General features: G+C 44.2%; 1 protein-coding gene across 18 annotated transcripts in view; it reads left to right on the forward strand.

The window, feature by feature from the left end:
- adgrl2a (adhesion G protein-coupled receptor L2a) overlaps positions 1 to 18,693 on the forward strand; it is a 470,025-nt gene that overhangs the window by 360,135 nt on the left and 91,197 nt on the right. For 14 of the 18 annotated variants that reach the window (XM_059648145.1, XM_048538964.2, XM_059648147.1 and 11 more), the window contains exons 7-9: positions 3,872 to 3,975; positions 6,645 to 6,830; positions 7,047 to 7,085. In XM_059648145.1, coding sequence (XP_059504128.1) covers positions 3,872 to 3,975; positions 6,645 to 6,830; positions 7,047 to 7,085 — 329 coding nt within the window. The remainder of the gene's footprint in view (positions 1 to 3,871; positions 3,976 to 6,644; positions 6,831 to 7,046; positions 7,086 to 18,693) is intronic. The other 4 variants (XM_048538969.2, XM_059648156.1, XM_048538982.2 and 1 more) reach the window with 1 other exon arrangement.

The raw sequence follows: 18,693 nt of genomic DNA on the forward strand, positions 1-18,693 counted from the left end.
AAACATATCAAGCACTCACAGTATGCATTCCTTAAACATTCTCCACATTTCTGTGGTGCTCTTCCCTTACAGCATCTGTTCCCAATTTATGTTACTCAGTTCTTGCCTAACTGAATTGTAATTACCCTTCCCCCAATTATAAACCTTACCCTGCTGTATGTACCTGTCCTTATCCATGACTACCGTGAAAGAAACAGAATTATGATCGTTCCTGCCAAAACGCTCTCCCACCAACAGATCCGATTCATTGCCAAGCACCAAATCCAAAGTGGCCTCTCCTCGTGTTGGTCCCTCTACATCCTGTGTCAGGAATCCTTCCTGAACGCACTGGACAGAATCCACTCCATCTAAACTATTACAACTAGAACGTTTCCAATCAATATTTGGAAAGTTGTAGTCACCCATGACTACAACCCTGCAACTTCTGCACCTTTCCAGTATCTGCCTCCCAATCCGCTCCTCTACCTCTCTGCAACTATTAGGAGATTTGTAAGAAAGCCCCAACAAAGTGACTGCTCCTTTCTTGTTCCTGACCTCAACCCAAACTGACTCTGTCGACATATCATTCTCAAACTGCCTTTCAGTAGCTACTATACTCGCCCTGACTAGCAATACCACACCCCCACCCCTTTTTTCACCCTCCCTACTTCTTTTCAAGCATCTAAATCCTGGAACTTCCAACAGCCATTCCTCTCCCTGAGTTACCCAAGTTTTTATAATGGCCACAACATCATAGTTACAAGTATCGAAAGTTAGGATAGACACAGAATCACACAAATGTTACGGCACAGATACAGAACATTCAGCCCATGTTTTGGCCCATGAAATGAGCATTGTGACCCAATGCCAATGTCCTGCTTTTTACCCCACACCCTCGCACATATTTCAGTCTAAATCATCAACCTTGAATGCCTCAAGAGATGTAGTAGGTGGAATTTCAGTGAAACAGTCTTTAAAATCAAGAGGAAATACATTGTTGATATCTCATGGCATGTACGCAGGATTTTGACAAGAAGGGTAAGCTGTCTCATGTCTTTGAAATACGAATGTTTGATCATTTGCGCTACACTTGTGCAATCAGTGTGGTTAGTTATCAGATTAAGCAAGGTGAGAGAGAATGGTATAATTTTCCCAGGGCATGAGCTAACAATCAACCACTTGTATTCCTCTCGGCCTTTATTCATAAAACTTCCAAAGGCACTTTGCAGAAGTGTTACAATTCAAAATATGACTCTTGATGTAATTTGGCAAAATTGGGGTCAATTGGCTATCAGCTGTTTGTGGTGCAGAGTGAAACCAAAGGCATGAGTTCAGTTTCCACACCAGCTGAGATTACCATGAATAACTTCCCTTCTCAACATCCCCCATTGCCTAATCTGTGATGACCCTCAGGTTAAACCACCCACAATTTTTTCTCCATGACTGGGGAGTGCAGGACGATGGTGACTTTATCTTTTACTCCTAGCGTTCAAATATTTCCACTGTCCTCTCAAGGGACGTCCCTCAACAAACATCAGCAAATCCAGGGCATCTGGTAATTTTGTACTGTTTACAGGATCCTGCTGTCCATGCCCTGTCAGCTGTATTTGCCTGCAAAAACATGGCAGCAACATCACAACAGTGGCTAGATTTCATAAGTATGTTCTTGGCTGTAAAACACTTGGCTTGTGTTTTTTCTGTTTTGAAGTAGATCATCTGCATCCAGGGAGCATAAATGTCAAATAATGCAATTACGAAAAGTGTTGGAAGTATTTTCAAAGCTACATTTGATTTTTTTTTGGAAATCTGGGAATTGAAAAGCCCTGTAACAGTAAAGGTGACCTTGGAATTGCTAGATTTTTACAAAAAAACCTAGTTTTTTTTCTCTGACGATACAAAAGTTTTAAAACTTACACCTGTAGATTTAAGAAATAATGGGAACTGCAGATGCTGGAGAATCCGAGATAATAAAGTGCGGAGCTGGATGAACACAGCAGGCCAAGCAGCATCTTGGGACCACAAAAGCTGACGTTTCGGGCCTAGACCCTTCAGCCCGAAACGTCAGCTTTTGTGCACCTAAGATGCTGCTTGGCCTGCTGTGTACATCCAGCTCCACAGTTTGTTATCCCAGTAGATTTAAGAACACCTTCTTCCCTGCTATAATCAAACTTATAAACAGACCTCTCAGACTTTAGAGCTAATCTTTCTTTGCACCTTCTCTGTAGCTTTATCACTCTATTCTGGATTCTGTTCTATTACCCCAAAATATATATTCATTTGATTTGATTTATTATGGTCACATGTACTGAGATACAGTGAAAAGTAATATTTTGTGTGCTGTTCAGATAAATCAAACCTTACACAAGTACATTGGGGTAGAATCATAGACTGTACAGCATGGAAGCAGACTCTTCAGTCCAAACCGTCCGTGCTGATTAGAAATCCTAAATTAATCGAATCCCATTTGCCACCGTTTGGCCCATATCTCTCTAAACCCTTCCTCTTCTTAAACCTGTCCAGATGCCTTTTAAATGTTATAATTGTACCAGCCCCTATCACTGCCACTGGTCATCAAGAATCTATCCAGCTCTGTCTTAAGGATATTTAAAGATTCTGCATCCACTGGATTTTCAGCAAAGGGATTCCAAAAACTCTCAATCCTCTGAGAGAAAAACATTTCCTCATCTCAGCCTTAAACGAGCAACTCCATTGCTCAACCAATGATCCTGAGTTCGAGAAAAGACATCTTCTTGATAGCCACTCACTGAAGTCCCCACAGAGCAATGGGAGGAAGGAATGAAGAGTTTTACACGGAAGCTGTTCTCTGCTTTTGATTAAGGGAGCACAAATTTCCTGGATTTGTAAGAATGCAGACGTGACCTAATTGAAACATGGAAATTTCTTGCAGTGATTGATAGAAATGCCGCTGTCCCTCTGTATTCGAGAACATGGGGTCACAATATCTGATTGAGCTAGGCAGCCATTTGGGCCTGCGGTCAGGAGACATAACTTCACTTTAAGAGTTGTCTACCTTTGGGATTCTCCACCTTCAGACGGTTGCTGATGCATAATTTTTGAGTACGTTCAAAGCAGAAGTCAGTAGGTTTTTCAGCGTTAACAGAATGGAGGGATGTGAGGGCAGTGTGGGAAGGTGAGATTGACGTAAATGGGATTGAGACAGGTGATGGGGTTATAGAATAGTGGAGTCATTTGAAGGGCTGAATGGCCTCCACCACATCTCATACTTTGCATTCTAATTCAGAATGTGCATTAACTCCAAGCCTCACTGTCAATGTTGACTTTCAAGAAATAAATTTTAAAACTGGCTGTAACATTTTCCTCAAGAGAACAGTTCATGACCTGCAAAGTCATCTGTGTTCCAAACATGCCCCACTTTCTTTCCAAAGATGTGCAGGTTCAATGGATTGGCCTTGTGAAATGCAGGGTTACAAGGCTTGGGCTAGGGATGGGGTTGGGTTGGGTGCTCTGTGGAGGGTTTGTTCTGGTCTCGATGGGCTGAACGGCCTGTTTGCACAAAGTAAGAACTCTATGCTTTTCTGTTTCTAAGTGCCAGAAGCGCTGAGAAATGAAGCTAAGTTGTTTATGGGCACTTGACAGGTTTTAATGACTTTCTTTCGAAAAGGCAGAAATCTTCAAAAAGTGGGCCAGAGGCATTGTAACCGAAGGATAAGATTTGGAGAGTGAGCGGGTGGCTTTTCCTCAATAATGGGCGTTTGTCTGGGTCAGTGGCTAGCCAGAGGTGGTGGAAAGTACAGAAACCAGCAGTGAATTGCTGCAAAGGCTAAACCACTATTTATGCCTGTTGATGTTTTACACGCACGGAAAGATGCTTCGAAAGTTTACCTAATTTGTTCTGCTTCATCTCTTGTAGGCACTGCCTCTTATCTCTGTATGGTTTCCACTGGAATGTGGAACCCTAAGGGTCCCGATCTTAGCAACTGTACATCACACTGGGTGAATCAAGTGGCTCAGAAGGTTTGTTCGTACAGATGTGTTTTGTTTATAAAAGATTAAAAGCGGAGCGCAGCGAATTCAGTTGGAGAAATGCTCGCTAAACGCGTCAGTTTCTTTTTTTTTGTCTCTTCAACGCAACCTCACCCATGCCAGCTCGGTGCCTTTAAACTTGTCTCACAGGTACGACAACCCCCAGGGATAACATGCATGCGTAGTCATTATGTATCCTCATCATCAGGGATTTAAGAAAGCATAGTTTTCTTTTTCGAAGCATCAAATAGGCATTGTGGGCAATTATCCTCAGGAACCATGTGGCCTTTGGCCCTCACGTTTGTGGAGATTTGAGCTTCCAGTCTGGTTACCCTTGACAACCAATTTGTGGCTTGGGAAGCAGTAAACATATGAGTTTGCTTGGAGGCTAGCACAGTGAGGTAATTGGAAATGCGAAGAGTATTTGTGTAGCATCCCTGATTAACGTGTGGGAGAGCCTGTCGTACTCAAACAAAGATGACTGTAAATAGATTTGCTTCTCTTTATCAGTCTCTGGGTCATTTAGCTTTGAACTACTACATTTGCACAGAGCAAAAAAAAGGTGAGAAAACGTCCAAATTATTTATTTTGCCAATGAAATTCAGTCAGCCAGTTGCTGATGATGATCTTATCATACAAGATTCTTAACTTGTGTCTGATGCCGTTTTAATTGAGACACTAGTCTTAATTTAAATGGTGTGTGTGTGTCTGTTCATGTGGAGTAAGTGTAAAATTTAACACAACTTTATTAAGCATTTTCAAATCTGGCCTTGACAACAGTGATCTCTAGTTTTTAGTCTTTCTATTCATACATAGGTCCAAATTACAAAAACAGATAGCTGAGCTGGAAGGCGCTAAAGATACAGCAGCTTAACAATGCATGGAAGCTGACTTTAACAAGCAAAAACCTTGCTTTCAAATTTTAGCCCTTTAGCTCATTTCAGATGCATGTTCCCAAGATTCTTATGGACTCACAATGTGTTCATTGTCCCCAGCCAGACTTGGGTGAAGAGCCGCAGACCAGTTTCCCAAATTGTCTGGACTGGTAACGTCATAAGGCCGTAAGGCAGAGGAGCAGAAGTAGGCTATTTCACAGTCTAGTCTCTCTACCATTCAATGAGATCATTGGCTGATCTGATCGTCCTCAACTCTTCTGCTTTTTCACACTAATGCACAATTCCCTTATTGATTTAAAAATCTGCCTATCTCAGCCCTGAATGTACAGCCTTAACAGTCTTCTGTGTTAAATAATTCCACAGATTTACAACTCTGAGAAAAGTCATTATTCTTCATCTGTTTGAAAGGGGCAACCCCTTATTCTCAGATGATGCTGTCTGGTCCTGGACTGTCCCACAAGCGAAATAACCTTTCTGCACCTACTCTGTCAAGACCCCTTAGAATCTTTCATTTTCAATAAGGTCGTCTCTCATTCTTCCACCTTGCAATGCGCACAGACCTAACCTATTTGACCTCTCCTCACACTGCAATCCCTCCATACCTGGTATCAACTGGAGAACCTTCTCTGGGCTGCCACTAATGCCATTACATCTTCAAAAACAAAATACTGTGGATTCTGGAAATCTAAAACAGGCATGGAGAGTGCTGGAGACGCTCAGCAGCACTCGTAGCATCTGTGCAGAGAAAGCTATGTCTGAAATGGAGAAGCAGAGCAAACACGTAAACACAATTTTGGAGCAGCAAAAGAATATAAGAACCAGGAGCAGGAGTAGACCATCCGGCCCCTCGAGCCTGCCCCACCATTCAATCAGATCATGGCTGATCTTTTTGAGACTGAGCTCCACTTACCTGCCCACTCACATAACCTTTAATTCCTTTACTGTTACGAACCTTACTCTTTGCCTTATAAACATTCAACAAGGAAGCCTCAACTGCTTCACTGGGCAGGGAATTCCACAGATTCACACCCCTTTGGGTGAAAAGGTTCCTCCTCAACTCAATCCTAAATCTGCACCCCCTTATTTTGAAGCTGTGCCGCCTCGTTACAGTTTCATCTGTCAGTAAATACAACCTCCCTGCTTCTATCTTAGCTATTCCCTTCGTAAATGTATATGTTTCAATGAGATCCCCTCTCATTCTTCTAAATTTCATTGAGTATAGTCCCAGCCTACCCAGTCTCTCCTCAAAAACCAACCCCCTCAATTCCAGAATCAACCTAGTGAACCTCCTCTGCACCCCCTCCAGTGCTAGTACATCCTTTCTCAAGTAAGGAAACCAAAACTGTACACAACCCTCACCTTGTGCCTAAATACAGAGCCCCTCAAAGCCCATTGTGCGTACCTCAGGTAGCTTCAGGTCTGTAGAAATTAGGATATGTGTTTGCTCTCATCCAGGTAGATCACAGCATGTAGCATAGGGACATGGTGAGTGGGCGCTTCAGAATGAAAAGACCACAATTGTTTGTTCTCATGATAGTGAGTCTTGGGATCCTTCTTCCTTGAAAGTTGGCAGAGGCAGTATCTGTAAATATTTTTAAGGCTGAGATGGATAGATTCTCTATAAACAAGAGGGTGAAAAGTTATCAGTGGTAGTGGGGGTGGGGAGGTGGAGCCAGGAATACGGTGTATTTTATTAACTGATGGCCTACTCCTAATTATTGCTCATGATTGGGAGACTGAGCGTGTGCAAATCCATGCTTACAGATCCGGAGTGGCGAAAATGCAGCTATCCTGGCAAACGAACTGGCCAAGCACACCAGGGGACCCATCTACGCAGGAGATGTGAGCTCCTCGATTAGACTGATGGAACAGCTGGTCGACATTTTGGATGCCCAGCTCCAGGAGCTACGACCCAGCGAGAAAGACACCGTGGGCCGAAGTTTTAACAAGGTAGGGTTAATGACACCGGAATGGCACAGGGCAGCAGCTCTGGCCGTCGCTCTTCCGCTTGTTGGTGGCAACAGATTCGTGCTTTTCTGACGCACACTCAAGACACCGTGGGGGAGGCAGGGACAGTCAAAGTTTCCGCTATCTTTTTTCCTTTACTAATCCTTTCTGTGTTGTTTCTTCCCTGTGTTGAACTTTTGTCTCCCATGGTTCGAAAAGCTCCAAAAAAGAGAGAGGACTTGTCGGGCGTACATTAAGGTACCTCCACTGCAATGTTGCTTTCGCCTTTTGTTGACCTTCCACAAGCAACACCCTTCGCCTCCCCTCAATACTGTTCCTTCCTGCTTTGCGAATGTGTTGCATGAAGTCCCACTGCCTTGCAATGCCGCCCACCATTTCTCCCCACTTCCCCTGCTCCCCTCCACACACCCCAAAGTACACCTACTGTTTCCTTCTCAACTTGCGCAAGAACTGAGGTCCTCAGATGAGCTATCCTTCTGGCTCCTCTTGTCTGGTTGGCTGTGCTTCACGCTGATGTTTAGTGTGTCCTGGGCGAGGCTGTCCCACCTCACTGCGGCTTGGGAAGGCTGCGAGTGCCATTTCTACATTGCCGCTGCTTTCTGTCTCAGGACGGAAAGCCAATTCCGCTTTGAAGTACATCCAACTTACACCAATCTGTGGGATACTAAGTATCAATGAGGGAGAAGTGCTGACCTAATGGTGTTGTCGCTGTTGAGTTCAGAGACCAGGCAATGTTTTCGGGATCTGGCTTCAAATCCTGCCATGGTAGGTGGTGGAGCTTGAATTCACTAAGAATCTGGAATTGATAACCAGGAATACATTGCCAGTTGTTGGAAAAAAATGCCATGTTTAGGGAAGGAAACTGCCATCCTTATCCGGTCTGGCCTGTATCTGATTGCAGACCCACAACAATGTGGTTGACACTTAATTGCCCACTGGGCAATTAGGGATGGGCAAGCAATGTTGAACTTGCCCCCATCCTGTGAAAGAAATTTTAAAAAATATGATCTCTTTTGAGAGCAGCATATTCTTTGGACATGGATTGTGAATTGGGACAGTGCATAAATTTTATTTTCATCATTTGTTCATGGGAGTGCAGCTTTTTGGCCAGAATTTATTGCCCATCCCTAATTGCCCAGAGGGCAGTTGAGAGTCGACCACATTGCTGTGGGTCTGGAGTCACATGTAGACCAAAACAGATGAGGATGGGCATTTTCTTCTCATGAACCAGATGGGATTTTCCTGACAATTAACAAGGTTCTGATGGTTATCATTGCAACTTTAATTCCAAGGTTTTATGCAATTCAAATTCCACCTGCTGTGGTAGGATGTGATACCAGGCCCTCAGAACATGAGGTAGGTTTCTGGATGAGCAGCCTAGTGATGACAACACCAGGTCATTGCTTCCGCCATTGTAAAGAAAATAACTGCTGCTTGAAATAGGCTTATAACTGCATCTTGCATGTATATACCGCATACATGGAGCAGTCATGAAGAAATTGCTTCATTAGTTTATATCGTATCATTGTTGCTGTTGAGCCAAGTGGGGCAGCCATTTTGGATCAACTAGGCCCATCAGTGACCCTGGTACGACAAACCATTTATCTACTTTTGGCAATGGTGGTAAAAGATAAAAAAAAAGACAAATCCCGCGATCATCTGTAGAAGATAATCTTGTCACCTGTTCCTTGTGATCTTTCAGCATCGACCAAACCTTTGGTTTAATATTTAATCCAAATGTCTCGCGTATCATTACAGCACCCATTGATCCCCGTGTTGCAGTCTGCCGGACTGCCTGCTGATACTATTTCATTTCAGTGTTTGCCCAAAAGGAACCCTGCTGTGAAATGTGGCCCCTGTTAGATCATAAATGGACAGGTGTCTTCTCATTGCTGTAGTATAAGCTGATAGTTCACTGCTTTAATTTTAGGAGCTCAAACTGATCCATTAAAAATGGAAAGCTTTCCATGCATCTTACATGATGAATTGCACAAAGGGAATATTCCTGCTCATATTGAACGGTAGAGCATGTTGGAAGGCCTGAATGACCAACTCCTGCTCCTGTCCTCAAAACTTACAGAAACTTGTTTAGCCTTGACCGAAGAACATAAGAAATAGGGGTACAAGAACAGTAAGGTCCCACATATCTGAGGAAGGAAGTGCTGGTGTTGATGGGGTCCAGAGGAGGCTTACAAGAATGATCCCAGGGATGAGGGGCTTGTCATATGAGAAGTGGCTGAGGACTGTAGGTCTGTGCATACTGGAGTTTACAAGGATGAAGTGGGATCTGATTGAAACTTACAGAATAATGAGAGGCCTGGATAGAGTGGACATGGAGAAGATGTTTCCATTTGTAGGAAAGACCAGGACCTGAGGGCGCAGTCTCAGCGAAGGGATGGCTCTTTAGAACTGAAATGAAGAGAAATTTCTTCAGCCAGAGGGTGGTGAATATGTAACTCATTGCCACAGAGAGCTGTGGAGGCCAGGTTATTGAGAGTATGTGAAGACTGATTTTTGATCAGGTTTTTGATTAGTGAGGGGATCAAGGGTTATGGGGATAAGGCAGGAGAATGGGGTTGAGAAACATATCAAAGAACAAAGAAAATTACAGCACAGGAACAGGCCCTTCAGCCCTCCAAGCCTGCATGGATCCAGATCCTCCATCTAAACCTGTCACCTGTTTTCCAAGGATCTGTACCCCTCTGCTCCCTGCCCATTCATGTATCTGTCCAGATACATCTTGAATGATGCTATCGTGCCAATCTCTACGACCTCCGCTGGCAATGCATTCCAGGCACCCACCACACTCTGCATAAAGAACTTTCCACGCATATTTCTCTTCAAATTTCCCCCTCTCACCTTGAAATCGTGTCCCCTAGGAACTGAGTCCCCCAATCTGGGAAAAAGTTTTTTGCTATCCACCCTGCCTATACCACTCATGATTCTGTCGACCTCAATCAGGTCCCTCCTCAACCTCCGCCTTTCTAATGTAAATAATCCTAATCTACTCAACCTCTCTTCATTGCCAGCTCCCTCCATACCAGGCAACATCCTGGTGAACCTCCTCTGCACCCTCTCCAAAGCATCCACATCCTTTTGGTAATGTGGTGACCAGAACTGAACGCAGTACTCCAAATGTGGCCGAACCAAAGTCCTATACAACTGTAACATGACCTGCCAACTCTTGTACTCAACACCCCGTCCGATGAATGAAAGCATGCCGTTTGCCTTCTTGACCACTCTATTGACCTGAGTTGCCCACCTTCAGGTTGTAATGGACCTGAACACCCAGATCTCTCTGTGCATCAATTTTCCCCAGGCCTTCTCCATTTACCATATAATTCGCTCTTGAATTGGATCTTCCAAAATGCATCACCTTGCATTTGCCTGGAGCGAACTCCATCTGCAATTTCTCCACCCAACTCTCCAATCTATCTGTATTCTGCTGCATTCTCCAGCAGTTCCCTTCACTATCTGCTACTCCAACAATTTTAGTGTCATCTGCAAACTTGCTAATCAGACCATCTATACCTTCCTCCATATCATTTATGTATGTCACAAAAAACAGTGGTCCCAACACAGATCCCAGTGGAACACCACTGGTCACAGTTCTCCATTTTGAGAAACTCCCTTCCACTACAACTTTCTGTCTCCCGTTGCCCAGCCCGTTCTCTATCCATCTAGCTAGTACACCCTGGACCCCATGCGGCTTCACTTTCTCCATCAACCTGTCATAGAGAACCTTATCAAACGTCTTACTGAAGTCCACATGTATATGACATCTACAGCCCTGCTCCATCTATCAACTTTGTCACTTTCTCAAAGAATCCTATCAAGTTGGTAAGACATGACCTTCCCTGCACAAAGCCATGCTGTCTATCAATAATAAGCCCATTTTCTTCCAAATGTAAATCGATCCTATCCCTCAGCATCTTCGCTAGCAGCTTCCCCATTATGATCAGCCAGGATCAAATGGTGGAGTAGCCTCAATGGGTCGAAAGGCCTTAATCTGCCCCTTTATCTTCTGTGCTGAGTCCTGTACACGATTCTCTCATTCTTCTAAAGTCCAGTGAATATAAAGCCAATTTACTCAACATCACGTTACTGGACAACCCTCTTATCCACAGAAACAATCCCAGTGAACCTCCACTGTACCACTCTCGGGTGCCTGTCTGTGTGGAGTTTGCACATTCTCCCTATGTCTGCGTGGGTGTCCTCTGGGTGACCCGCTTTCCTCCCACAGTCCAAAGATGTGCAGGCTAGGTGGATTGACCATGCTGAATTGCCCGTAGTGTTCTGGGATGTGTAGGTTTGGTGGATTAGCCATGGGAAATGGAGGATTGTAGCGATCGGGCGGGGGGTGATGGGTGGGATGCTCTTTGGAGGGTTGGTGTAGACGCAAATGGGCCTAATGGCCTGCTTCCACACGGTAGCATTTCGATGATTTTGTGACCCAGCCAGTGACACCCGTATCAGATGTAGAAAGAGGATGCCTGTCATAAATGGTAGTCTGACCGATACATACTTCATCATTGACATTGCTCTGCAAGAGCAGGTGAAGAAATAGCCGGATGTAATATCCTCACTGCATGTGTTACTCTGTTTAACTTTTGGCTTGTCAAATGAAAGTGAATAAACAGTCACGCTGAAGCGTGGTATTTCATGTCGGGATTTCTTGGTTGTCCAAGGGAAATTCCCAAGGGGACGGAGAGTCGGTCTGAGTGTCGGATCAGATACGAATATTTATCAGCTGGCTGTTGGGCTTTTGCCCAGTGCTGACTCCCAATAAAAACAGGCCAGCTGTCTGCAGTGTTGTCTGAAGTTGAACTGATGCCAATAATTTCAACCAGATGAATTAGGCCTGTGGCAGTTGTATCAATAATTGCATGGTGTCCCTGGGACTGTATATCTATATTCGTAAGGAGTCCCCAGACAGGAAGAAGTAAGTTCAGAAAACCGTAACTTGAAAGCAGATCATGAATCAGAAAAGATTTTGACATTCCACCACCCTCACCTCTCCTCCCTGACCTGTACAGGGGCTGAATTGTAGAATGTTCCAAAACAGAAAGAGAAAATTCTATTACCTTTCTGCCTGTCCCTCATAAATCACATTGTCAAGTGCTGCTGTTAATCTCATGCCTCAGCTTCTCTAATATTGTTTGATTTCCAACAATTACTAACCTTGTGAAAGAATTAAGAACATGTGTCACTGTGGCAACTGAGCTGATCCCACCCTAAACCTGAACCATCATGGCTGACATTTCTCCTCCCTTTCGATCCTCCGTAGTTAGAGTTCTGGGCCCTATCAGAGGCCCCTCTCTGTGAGCCCGTATTTTTCAATCAGCGAAACAAAAGGCTATTCAGTCCATCATTGAGTCCGTTCCACTCAGAATCTACATATGTTATAGATGTTTTCCTCATTTACCTGTTGAAACACGTCACAATACACTGCTGGAGCAGGACAGACTCAAACCTGGGCCTCCTGACTCAGAGGTAGGGACACAACCGCTGCACCGCAAGAGTTTCACGCCCTTCCTGTCCATGTATTTCCCAATACCCCTGTTCAGAGACATTATGACACAGCTCTGGAGCAGATCAGACTTGAACCAAAGTCTCCTGGCTCAAAGGTAGGGTCACTACCACCAGACAAGAAGCAGCCTCAGGTTACACCATGGATCCAACTGTGGAAAACTCTTCTACTTGTCAGTGAAGTTGATTGCAGTTGCTTTAACAGCAGTGACGGGTGGGGGCTTTACTCGGTCATCGTGTGGCTCCAGAAGTTCTGCATTGACAACACAGATGGCAAGACCCCATTCCCAGACACCAACCTCTCCAGAAGTCGAAAAGAATGGAACCATATTGAAACAGCTTGGGCTCATCCCATCGGAAAGCCATGCCATTCCCACAACCACAGAATAAGTCTTACTCCATCCTCTGTTGAGGTTCTGGTAGAGGGGCAAATCTTTGTAGAATTCTTTACCACTAAGGGCTGTCAGAGCTGGATCATTAAGTACATTCAAGTCTGACATAGATTTTTAATCTATCAGGGTGTTGAGGTGCCGGTGTTGGACTAGGGTGGATAAAGCCAGAAGTCACAAATACCCCAGGTTATATTCCAAAGGGTTTATTTGAAATCACAAGCTTTCACAGCACTGCCCCTGAGAAGGAAACATGCAGACACAGAATTTATAGGCAGAGAGATCAAAAGATCATACAAATGGTGTGCATGGAGAGTCGAATAATAAGACTCTGCAGGTGATCAAAAGGGCCAGACGGTGTGAGTAAAGTGTCAACAGCTGAATAAGAAGCAAAGTGATGACCTATAATCTGATTAAATGAGGCAGAAAGATAATTGCCCAAAAATTAAAAATAAGGCGGTGCTGGAGACAAACCAAATGACTGGAAAAACATGATCAATTTAAGAGTCACATACTGAAGGTCTAAGCAAAGTCACAAGTAAATCCAAAACTCTGCAAACTAATTGAGGGAGAGCATTCAAAACAATTTATCCCAGTGATGGTGACAAAACAGGACAGTAAGGAAGATTTTGCGGATACAAAGCAGTGTGCTGGGGCCACATGTAGTGTGACACAAATCCAAGATGAGGCCGTCTTGATGGGTATGGAGCTTGGCTGTCAGTCTCTGCTCGGCAATTCTGCATTGTTGTCTATCTTGGACGCTTACCTAAAGATCAGAAGCTGAATGTCCTTGACCACTGAAGTGTTCCCCGACTGGGAAGAAACATCCCTTTCTGGCGATTGTTGTGCACTGTTGAAGCGTCTGCATATTTTCGCCAATATACCATACCCCTGGCTAATATGAGTATCTGGCTTGGATGTGGTGGGTGGCGTTCCCATATGTGATGGTAGTATCCATGTTGATGATCTGACATGTCTTGTAGAAGTTACCATGACAGGGTTGTTTGGTGTTGTGGTCGATGCTGGCTTGAAGCCTGGGTAGTTTGCTGCGAACAATGGTCTGTTTAAGGTTTGGCGGTTGTTTGAAGGCAAGAAGTGGAAGCGTATGGAGGATCTTGGTGAGATGCTCAATGTCATTGATAACGTGTTGAATGCTGTGAAGAACATGGCGTAGTCTCTCCACTGCAGGGAAGGTCCAGATGACAAAGGATACCCTATCAACCGTATAATGAGTCTGTCTTCTGAGGAGAGCATTGCCGATTTTCACTGGCAGATACGAACTGGCGATCCCGTTCTTATTCTCAAAATCTTTAGGTGTCTGTCATGTTCCTCCTTATCTGAGAAAATCCTATGTATGCGCACGGCTGGTCCGTAGGGGATGGCTTCTTTAACATGTTTAGGGTGGAAGCTAGAGAAGTGCAGCTTTGTGAGGTTATCCATGGGCTTGCGGTAGATTGAGGTACTGAGGTGTCTCTCCTCGTTGGAGATGTGTGTGTCCAGGAGTGAGACTGATTCTGAAAAGTAGCCCATGGTAAGCCTGATGTTGGGATGAAACTTGTTGACATCGCTTTGTGGTTATTTCAGTGATTCCTTGTCATGAGTCCAAAGGAAGAAAATGTTGTTGACGTATCTGATGTCTAGCCATTGGTCAGAGGTCCTGCACAGCGAAGAAGTCTTGCTTAAAGTTGTGCATGAAAGTGTTGGCATGTTGTGGTGCACGTTTGGTCCTCATGGCTGTTCCATGCATCTGGATGAAGAACTTGTTGTCGCATTTGAAGATGATGTGGCCGAGGATGAAGTGGATAAGTTGTAGGACAGTGTCTGGAAATTGGCAGTTGTTGGTGTTGAGTACTGAGGCTGTTGTGGTGATTCCGTTGTCATGGGGCTGCTGCTGTAGAGTGCAGGAACAGCCATTGCTGTCGAGGACTGTCCCTGGTTTGACTACTCCTTGGGAGCTGAATCTCTGTAAGGAATCTGTAGTGTCACAGGTTATGGGGGAAGATGCAAGAGAGTGGAGTTGAGGATTTTCAGATCTGCCTTCATCTCATTTGAATGGCAGAACAGACTGAATGGGCTGAACAGCCTATTCTGCTGCCCTTTTGTGGCCTTTGATTTGTAGCTCTCCCTGTTTCTTTTACTTCAGTTCTTACAGAATGACGAGCCAATTAATTGCTGTTAAGCTTACCCGCTGTATTTATAATCAGTGCATTCTAAAAAAAAATCTAAATATTCCAAATCAGTACAGTGGATCACAGTAGTTGGCACTGCTGCCTCATAGCACCAAGGACTCGGGTTTGTTGCCACCCTCAGCTAGCTGTCTGTGTGGAGTTTGCACATTCTCCCCGTGTCAGCGTAGGTTTCTTCCAGGTGCTCCAGTTTGCTCCCACAGTCCAAAGCTGTGCAGCTTAGGTGGATTGGCCAGGCTGAATTGCCCCATGGTGTCTAGGGGTGTGCAGGTTAGGTGGGATAGCCATAGGAAATACAGGGTTACAGGGATAGGGTAGGGGTTTAGAAGGGTCAGTGTGAACTTCATGGGCCATGTAGCCGGCTTCCACAACATAGTGACTCCATGAAAACGATTTTGAAATCTCAAACAAGTTCATTATTCATGACATAAGGTACCTTCACAGTGCAGACAATAAGCACAGAGCTGCATTCCTGAAGTGAGTAACAGGGAAATACGCTCTCAATAGACCAATCTCTCCACCTTCATAGTTAATAGTTCGACTAGAATTGATATTAGCATTTTGACTATTCAATCTCCGATTAGACCAGGGGGAGAAACATCTGTAATGCCACATCTAAGTATCTTCCACCTGGTAGGAAGGTCACAGTGACTAGGAAATTAGACAGAAAGAAGATAGTAAGATGGATTAGGGTAATTAATCTTATACTGACAGTAGCTTTGGTAGGCATCTTCTAATCGTTCTTGCAGATACAAAATACTGCTTAAACTCATCTTCCTTTTTTTTACTTGCATAAAGTGCCTTGTTGCTAGAGCTTGTCATATTATCGCTGTTCAGATAATGTGTAGATGGGAGGAGAGAGAGGCTTCCACTGTTGTAGAATACAGCATGATTCACTCTCTTTAATTCACTTTTAGCAACACCTTGCATAATAGAGCATGGAACTGAGTAACTGATTAAGTTGATTAAATTTAATTACCTTCTGACAGGATTGCAATGGTCTCCAGTTGTTTGTGTTTCCTGTCATTATTTTTTCGCACTTGCTTCCTTGCTGGCCAACCCAGTGGTTTCTGAAACTTTCCCTTTAAGCTGCTTTCACTAATGTGGAGTAACCCAAGAAACCTAGCTCTGACTGAAGCTTACACCTGTCTATGACCTTCTACCAATCCCATTAATAAAGCAGAGAAAATTCTACTGATCCTCTAGCAGAAGCAACAGCCCCCACCTTCCATCACCTCTGCCCCTTACTTCCAGAATCCTCCACGAGGGCCCGTACTCCAGGGTTTCAGGAAGACAAGCCCAGATTTTAAATGCTGATCTATCTTTTCGTGAGATTTTAATTCAGTTTTACAGGCTTCATGTCCCTCTCTGTCTGTTATTTTGTTAATCTATTTCTCACTCTGTGCATGTGTGTAATCTATAGCTTCTCCCTCTCCTTCTCACACCCTCTCTCTTTGTCATTGTCTTTGTCTCTCTCTGTCTCTCTCTCTCTCTGTCTCTCTCTCTCTCTGTGTCTCTGTCACTCTCTCTCTCTGCGTCTCTCTCTCTCTCTCTCTCTCTCTCTCTCTCTCTCTCTCTCTCTCTTCCTTGCAGGTCTTTCAGCCCAACTGTTCCACGTTGGTGTTTGGACTCCACCACCACTCCCCTTTCTCCATCTCACCAAATCAAACATATCTTGGAATACTGCGTCCAGTTCTGGGCGCCCTATTATAGGAAAGATGTGGATGCTTTGGAGAGGGTTCAGAGGAGGTTTACCAGGATGCTGCCTGGACTGGAGGGCTTATCTTATGAAGAGAGGTTGACTGAGCTCGGTCTCTTTTCATTGGAGAAAAGGAGGAGGAGAGGGGACCTAATTGAGGTATACAAGATAATGAGAGGCATAGATAGAGTCGATAGCCAGAGACTATTTCCCAGGGCAGAAATGGCTAGCACGAGGGGTCATAGTTTTAAGCTGGTTGGTGGAAAGTATAGAGGGGATGTCAGAGGCAGGTTCTTTACGCAGAGAGTTGTGAGAGCATGGAATGCGTTGCCAGCAGCAGTTGTGGAAGCAAGGTCATTGGGGTCATTTAAGAGACTGCTGGACATGCATATGGTCACAGAAATTTGAGGGTGCATACATGAGGATCAATGGTCGGCACAACATTGTGGGCTGAAGGGCCTGTTCTGTGCTGTACTGTTCTATGTTCTATGTTCTATGTTCTATTTCCTTCCTTTCTCCCTCATTCAGGAAAGCTTAGAGGGAAATGCTGGCAAATGGGACTAGATTAATTTAGGACATCTGATTGGCATGAACGAGTTGGACTGAAGGGTCTGTCTCCATGCTGTACAGCTCGGTGACTCTCTGACTGCTGATCAAACTTCCCTTTTAATGCATCGATGCCAATTGCCTCATCAGCACCTTGTTGTCACACTATCTACCTTCACACCAATGCAAATGTGTCAGATCTTGGTATATGAAAGCGCAGTGGAGTTTGAAAAAACAGAAGTTGCTACTATCAATTCTGATGAAAAGTCTGTGGACTCGAATGTCAACTCTGCTTTCTTTCCACAGGTGCTGCCAGACCCCCTGAGTTTGTCCAGCAATTTCTCATTTTGTCACTGACCACTCAGATCCATTCATGGTGGACTTGTCTTCCTGAAGCCCCTGGAGTGTTGGCCCTTTTGGAGGATTCTGAAAGTGGGGGGTGGCGTGGATTACAGATAAAGGCTGTACCATTTAACGTGAAGATTGGGGATGTAGTTGTTTCTAATAGTGGGTCATTGGAATCCTCTTCAATAGAGAGCAGTTGAGGCTCAGTCATTGAATATTCAAGGCTATGTTAGAGACATCTGATTTTGTAGGTGTATTGATCGCAGTCATATTATTCCATTAGCCATCACAAATGGGTAAAGAAATGTAGAATTCTCAGTGTAAGAGGCATGTGATTGCACTGGAGAGGGTACAGAGAAGATCTATCAGGATGTTGCCTGGGCTGTGAGAGATTTACTTACAAAGAGTCACTCGACAAAACTGGGTTGTTTTCCTTGCAGCAGAAGAGAATGGTTAATGGTTAATATGGCTAATTTGCCTGACATTGACTGCTATCTAGGATTAATGAAATTCACGCCAGGTTCCAAAAATAAACAAAAAGACTTTCTTTTTTTAATAAGCAAACTTAACCTATTATGAATGGCAAGATGGATTTTAAGTTACAACTGCACAAACTTGACCTACAATCCCTTTAAACCCAAAAATATACACATTCATTGACAAAGAAGAGAGATGAGACAGACAGTTCTGCAGAAGTACGATGAGTGAAAGACATAAGCAAAAGGAACAAATTATATGGATCAAAATTCGAAACCACAAGGGTGTGAGATGGCTTTCTATTGGTTCTAGATAATAAAATGTAGTCTCAGGAGCACAAAAGCTGACGTTTCGGGCCTAGACCCTTCATCAGCTCTTCGTCAGCTTTTGTGTTCCTGAGATGCTGCTTGGCCTGCTGTGTTCATCCAGCCTCACATTTTATTATCTTGGACTCTCCAGCATCTGCAGTTCCCATTATCACTGATACAATTCTGTTGGTTCTTTTGGCTTTTGATGATGATGTTCTATTGTTGTCAAAGTCAGAAGTCACACAACACCGGGTTATAGTTCAATAGAGTTATTTGAAATCAAAATTTTTCGGGGCACTGCTCCTGCACCAGGTGACCTGACAAAGGAACAGCGTTCCGAAAGCTTGCGATTTCAAATAAACCAGT

This window comes from Stegostoma tigrinum, chromosome 8 (genome assembly GCF_030684315.1).
Source record: "Stegostoma tigrinum isolate sSteTig4 chromosome 8, sSteTig4.hap1, whole genome shotgun sequence".
Taxonomy (NCBI): Eukaryota; Metazoa; Chordata; class Chondrichthyes; order Orectolobiformes; family Stegostomatidae; genus Stegostoma; species Stegostoma tigrinum.